Source organism: Echinops telfairi, unplaced genomic scaffold, assembly GCF_000313985.2.
Source record: "Echinops telfairi isolate 266 unplaced genomic scaffold, ASM31398v2 ScPeMD7_9;HRSCAF=40, whole genome shotgun sequence".
In the NCBI taxonomy this organism is placed as follows: Eukaryota; Metazoa; Chordata; class Mammalia; order Afrosoricida; family Tenrecidae; genus Echinops; species Echinops telfairi.
In genome coordinates this window covers 91,524,011-91,530,873 of record NW_022103906.1, presented here as the reverse complement: position 1 = coordinate 91,530,873, position 6,863 = coordinate 91,524,011, and the positions used below count along the sequence as shown (strand labels likewise).

The 6,863-nt window shown below is 45.0% G+C and overlaps 1 protein-coding gene across 1 annotated transcript in view; it reads right to left on the bottom strand.

Moving 5' to 3' along the window:
- Positions 1-408: 408 nt before the first annotated feature.
- NBAS (NBAS subunit of NRZ tethering complex) overlaps positions 409-6,863 on the bottom strand; it is a gene marked incomplete at its 5' end in the record, with an annotated part of 394,305 nt that continues 387,850 nt past the window's right edge. Inside the window, one exon of the mRNA XM_045286598.1 lies at positions 409-830. Within this exon, the coding sequence (XP_045142533.1) occupies positions 555-830 (276 nt within the window). The remainder of the gene's footprint in view (positions 831-6,863) is intronic.

Genomic DNA, 6,863 nt, shown 5'->3' with positions numbered 1-6,863 from the left:
TCAGTGGGCCTTCCCTATGCATGTGACATGAGCCTCGCACACGTCACCTCATATAATACTCAATGCCTTTGTGCGATAAATGATAGAACCTTCCTTTTACAGATGACAGACTAAGGCTTTCAGAGGTTGAAGAATTGGAACAAGGTCCCATGACTGATATTTGAACCTATCCCAGCTCTCCTTATCTTGCACAGCTGCCCTGGCCACTTACTGCTCCGTGGCTCTCTCTTCCTAAGACCATCCATCCTACTGCTGCCCACTGCACACCCCACCCCGGGGCTAATTTCTGAACTGCCACTTAGGTACATTATTAATTGAATTCTATTTAGCAGTTAAAGGATTCTCTCCCAATCAGCATGTTAAGCAGTCACTATAAGAAAGATAAAAAAATTTTAAATGGAAGCATGCTCACAATTTACATACAGCTTTATTTGCAATTTGCTGCAATCACTTGGAACAATCAGCGGGCATATATGTTGCTTCTGGGAAGAGCATTTGGCTCTGGCTTTTCTTCTCCCCAGGGAGACTGGCACCTGCACCCACTGCGGGCAAGCTCACACCCAGTGCTGTCCTGCGCTCAGGGCTGTGCTGAAAGTTCTCAAAGCCCGATGTGTCCCCCTCACAGCTAAAAGGAGTGACCCGGCTTCAGCTTCATGGCCGGCCTCCCACAGGTGTCTGCTCAGCTCCTCTGCGTCCCAGCGCCCTTGCTGTGGGCTGGCCAGGAGGTGGTCAATCATACGGGGATAAAAGGGAGTAGCGAGACACTTCACCAACAGTTTGGCATCCAGGAGTAGGGAAAGAAGTTCTGGGTCACAATTGGAATCATCCACCTGTAAGACATCCGACACAAAACATGAGTGGCCTTTGGTTAGTCCTTCTTACCATCAGACTCACTGCGCTTGGTTTGTTAAGCACTGTGCTCGTTTTTTGCCTGCATCATGAATACCTGTACCTGGGTTTGACAACCTGGTCCAAAGGCACATACAGGGCAGGAGCATCTCTGAGAACTTACAGACACGGGGTGATAGACGGTTTCCTTTTAACACAAGACAGTCATGTCTCTTGAATCACTGCTACAATTCGCACACTTAAAGGTGCACCCTTACAGCTCCCTGTTTTAGAATCTGTACCACATTCTCATTAGCAATGGAGTCAACACTGTTATCCAACCAGGGATGTCCTAGGATGGCAGCGTGTCACTGCCAAGGCTCAGCATCTTTTCTTCGTCCTCATGTAGGAGCACGTGTGTCCACAGCTCACCTTTGACTCCGGAAGACAAGGAGGTTGAACTCAAGTTAGTGTTTTGCTTTGTTTTTCAGAGTCTAGACAGTACGGGAGCCAATGAACTAGTTTTTCTGCTAAAAGCTTTTAATACTCCCAATGGATTGGGGTGGAAGGGGTTGCTCATGCCTCTTGCATGTCTTTCTCTCAATTTCTCTTCTCTCCAGAGCAAGTTCATAAGAATCTTAGCCTCACAGAGAACCCACCTGTATTATAATCGCACACACCAGTTACTGAGTACCTGTCCCATGCCAGATCCTAACGGGGTGCTTTGTCTCTGTGTCTTACACATCCCCAGAATATAGTTATTAACCTCATTTTATGAATAAAGAAACCGAGAGTCATTGCAGTCAAAGTCTCGTGTTCATGGAGTGTATTTGCTAAATGGTGGAGCTAGACGCCTCTCTGGGCGGCTTGTTTGCTTCTCCCTCCCGTCTCTGAATGGGGGCACGCCCAAGCAGAGTCTGTCTCCTTTACTTGCTTCCGCAGTTCCTCTGCTCTGAGCAGAGCTGACCACATGCTAGGAACAGTCAGATTTGTGGACCGAAGACCTGAATGAAGGACTGTCACAAAAGCTAGAGTTCTCTCCCTGTGCCCTTCCGCCTCCACGCAGGGCCGGGACGTGTGCCTAGACACACGCCGGCAAGGGCTTCCCGCAAGTGTGGTTGTTTTGCTTCCCTCTTGAGTCAGAGTCTCTCCACCTACCCTTCTGGGAGGGCACAGAGCGCAGGACGTAGGCCAGGGTGCCCCTGCGAATGTCTGAGAAGCCATACAGATAAAAGGTTCAGAAGTCAAGCACTGCAGGGCAATACTTTCGTTGTTGCTTTGAATAAGGCTTCCAGGCCAGAACACCCTTACTGTTTTTTCTGTTTAGGCACTAAGCTTCCCGGTGGAAGCCTGGCAGGCCTCCTACACGGGAGAGGGGGTTCTGCCAGTGTCTCCAGCGGCTCCTCTGAGCCCCTTGGCAGGCCGGAGTCCCTCTCCATGCAATGGCATCTAAAACGTCAGCCTCTGGCTGATGTCCCCACTTTTCAGATGCCAGCCCCATCCTGGCAGGATGATGGCATGGGCCATCATCCAAAAGCGACTAGCTGCCTTGAGAAAGCCCAAGGCTACAGTCATGGGAACTAAAAATAATGTTTCTCCTTTGACCCTGGCCCCTCCCAAAGGTTCCAAAAAGAAAGCCAGGGTCACAGATTGCTGAGTTTGGGTGGTGGCCCCGGAAACAGTTTTCCAAGGGTGGGTGGTGTATGTGTGTGTTGGTTTAGCTTTTATCGAGTACTAGAAACAGAGCAGTGTTGACTTCCTTGCATTTTCTTTTTCCTGACTTTATAGCTGGTCTGGATCCTTGCCAGGGCAGAAAAAGTGAGCTAGAGAAGACTTTACAGCTGTCAGGTGTAAGGAAACGACCACTGGTCCATTCTTGGCTGCACATCTGGGGCAGAAGGCAAGAACGTAAAGAGTTGGGCTTTAGGATGACCTCGTCTAAGATGTGCGAGTTAAAGAAAGCAACCTGAGGGTCAGAGAAGACAAGTGCACAAGGTCACAGAGCGCCATCTGCTCTTCTTGGGGCAAGGCTGCACGGAGGCTCACTCCCAGCCGTCCCAAAGTGTTTTCAGGGCCTTCCGCGTTATCTCCACACTGGGGAGTTGCTAGGTTAATTTGTGAAGCTCCAACTTGTCTTCATTTTTCTTGTTTTTGACTAACATTCTAACTCCAGGCACTCAAAATCTGGTACTATCTACCACAGCAACCTGGAACTGTCACGCCACCCATTACTCATTCTTACCGACTTTGTTTTTCTCTTTGGAAAGCAACAAGACAAAAGTGGACAGCGTTTGTCAAAAGAAGACATCCACTTGATCACGGTAAGAAAAACGCTCTCCACTCACTGTCCACAAGCATGCTTTCTCAGCGCAGCCAGGATCCACACCTCTCTGCTGTCTTCCTGTTCTCCGAATATCCACACATTTAAGACCTTTCTGTAAATTCATTCGTAGAACTTCTAAGGCTAACAAAACAGTCTACTGAATATATATGTCAAGTTATTTCGTGTCGCATGCTAAAAATATTTCATTTGCTTTTAACTGTTATTGAAATTCTGAAACAAATGCGCTTCTATGCACATAATTCCTTCCTTATTTAAATTAGGTTCTTGGGGGTAAACTACTAAAAGAAGTATTACTGGGCCAGTGCACCTGGAACTTCTTGGTTCTGGAGAAGAATGCACATGATCATTTCAAAAGTTTATCAGTTACAGAAACCCTTTTGGCATGGTGGTTTATGTGTTGGGCTGCTAGGCACAGTTCAACGGTTCAAATCCACCAGCTGCTCCATGGAAGAATGCTAAGCTTTCTGGTTCCTTAAAGATTATCAGCCTTGGAAGCCCAAAGGAACAGTTCTACTCTGTCCTAAAGAGCCGCTACGTGTCAGAACTGACTTGATGGCAGTGGGTTTGGTTTTTGTAGCAGCTTACATGATGACATGGATGTCAGAATATAAACATGTCAGTTTAACTGTAAAAATCTTAGCTTTGGGTATTATTAAAAAATAATTTGCTAATCCAGAAGATATGTAATAGTACTTCAATGCTGCTTTAATTTTAATGCACTTATTTATGGATACTTTTACATGTTTCTTCTTTTTCTTCTGTGTGAGAAAAATCATATTCATTGCTTTTTCACTAGAGTTGTGACATCTTTCTTTCACATATGAGAGAGCTATTTGTACTTTATATATATCCTCTTATTTTAGTTGTAATAAATATTCTGATTTGTCATTTGCAATTCTGCTTTGGAAACTTTTGTTGTATAGAAGTTTTACATTTTATACTGTCAAACCTGTGGATCCATTCAATTATGATCTGTTCTACTGCTTCAAACTGGGAAAGTTGTCACTGCTCTTGTTAAGAACGGGCAGGGGTCTCATAGCAACCTAGTACAACAGACCCTAAAACTGCCTGGGCCGACGCCACCCTCACAAGTGGTATGTTTGGGTCCATCGATGCAGCCTCTGTGTCAATCCATCTTGTCCAAGGTCGTCTTCTTTTTCGCTGGGTTCTAGCTTACTAAGCATGATATTCTCCAGGGACTGGTCTCACTTGACGACATGTGCAAAGCACATGAGATGAAGCCTCCCCATCACTGCCTCTAAGAAGCACTCCAGTTGCACTCATTCCAAGGCAAATCTGTTTGTTCTTTTGGCCGTTCGTGGTACTTTGAGGATTCTTTGCCAGAACCACCATTCAAATGGATTGATTCTCCCTTGGTCTTTCTTATTCAGTGTCCAATTCAGCCCCACATGAGGCGATTGCCAACACTAGGGCTTGGGTCACATGCGCTTTATTCCCAAGATGAACAGCCTTGATTTTCAGTACTTCAGAGGTCTTGTGTGGCACATTCAGTCAATGCTGTGCACTCTTTGGCTTCTTGACTGCTGCTTCCATGAGCATTGATTGTGGTTCCAAGCAGGACACAAATCTTGGACAACTTCAATCTATTCTCCATTCGTCACACTACCTATTGGGCCAGTTGTGAGGATTTTGGTTTTCTTTACGTTGAGCCGTATTCCAAATTGAAGTCTGAAATTCTTGATTTTCATCAGGAAATGTATCAAGTCCTCCTCACTTTCAACAAGCACAGCTGTATCATTTGCAATATTGCAGGTTGTTAATAAGTCTGCCTCTAATCCAGATGCTGCACTCGTCATATAATCCAGCTTCTCTGATGATTTGTCCAGCACACAGATTGAATAAGTATGGTGAGAGGACAAAATCTGGACTCACACCTTGCCCAATTTTATTTTTTTAATCATTTTATTGGGGGCTCATACAGCTCTTATCCCAATCCACACAAACATTGTGTCAATCACATTTGTACGTATGTTGCCATCATCATTTTCAAGACATTTTTTTTCTACTTGAGCCCTTGGTATCTGTTCCTCATTATTTTTTCCTCCCTCCCTCCCCCTTGATAATTAGCAGTCATTATTTTTTCATGTCTTACACTGATTGATGTCTCCTTTCACCCACTGTTCTATTGTCCGTCCCCCAGGGAGGGGGTTATATGTCAATCATTGTGATCAGTTCCCCCTTTCTCCTCCCACCTTCCCCCTACCCTCTGGCATCGTAACTCCCATTATTGGTCCTGAGGGGTTTATCTGTCCTGTTTGCCCTGTGTTTCAGCTCTTATCTGTACCAGTGTACATCCTCTGGTCTAGCCAGATTTGTAAGGTAGAATTGGGATCATTATAGTAGTGGGGAGGAAGTATTTAGGAACTAGAAGAAAGGTGTATGTTTCATCGGTGCTACACTGCACCGACTGGCTCGTCTCCTCCCTACAACCCTTCTGTAAGGGGATGTCCAATTGCCTACAGATGGGCTTTGGGTTTCCACTCTGCACTCCCCCTCATTCCCAATGATATGATTTTTTGTTCTGGGTCTTTGATGCCTAATACCTGATCCTATCGACACCTCATGATCACACAGGCCATGCCTGATTTTAAACCATGCAGATTTCCCTTCTTTTGTTTGCACAACTCCCCCTTGATCCAGGTACAAATTCCACAGGAGCATAATGAAGTGTTCTGGAATTTCCATTCCTCCCAAAGCTATCCATAATCTGCTACGATCCACCAAGCCAAATGCCTTGGTACAGTCAATAAAATACAAGCCAATATATTTCTTGTGTTCTCTGCTTTGAGCAAAGACCCCTCTGTCCCACATCCTCTCCTGATCCATCCTGAACCTGCTGTGACCACTGTTGGACGATCTTCAGAAAAATTGGACTTCTTTGTGATATCAATGCTATTGTACTGTGACTTGCGCATTCTGTTCGGCCATCTTTCGTTGGAATGGGTACAAGTATGGAGCGCTTCCAATTTCTACCAAGGTTCCGGGCATAGACAAGTAGTTGCTTCCAGTGTTTCAGCAGCTTGCTGAAACATTTTGATATGGAATCCATCGATTCATGGAGTCTCGTTTTTGGTAATGTTTTCAGTGCAGCTTGAACTTCTTCCTTCAGCACCACTGATTCTTGCTACCTCCTGAAACGGTGAAATGTCAACGAGTTCTTTTTAACACGGTGACTCCATGTATTGTTTCCATCTTCTTTTATGCTTCCTGCATCATTTAATAGTTTTCCCAGAGAATCTTTCAGTATTGCTTGCAACTCAAGGCTTGTATTTTTTTCCCCAGTTCATCAGTTTTAGATACGCTGTAACTGTTCTTCCTGTTTGATGTTTTAACTCTGGATCTTTGCCCATTTCGCTATATTTTACTTTGTCTTCTTGAGCTACCCTTCAACATTTTCTTTTCAGCCCTTTCATTTATTATTGCTTCCTTTTGCCTTAGCTACTCTATGATTAAGAGCAAGTTCCAGAATTCCTTCTGACATTCACTGTGCTTGAAATACAGGTGGGGTATAACCACAGCCATGTTTTGTCTCTGGTGACCTTTCCATTTATTTTTATTTTTTTCAGCTTCAACCTGAACTTACATAGGAGCAAACTGATGATCTGATCCACAGTTGGCCCAGGCCTGGTTTAGCTGCTATATTGAGCTTCTACACCGTCTCCCCCCGCCC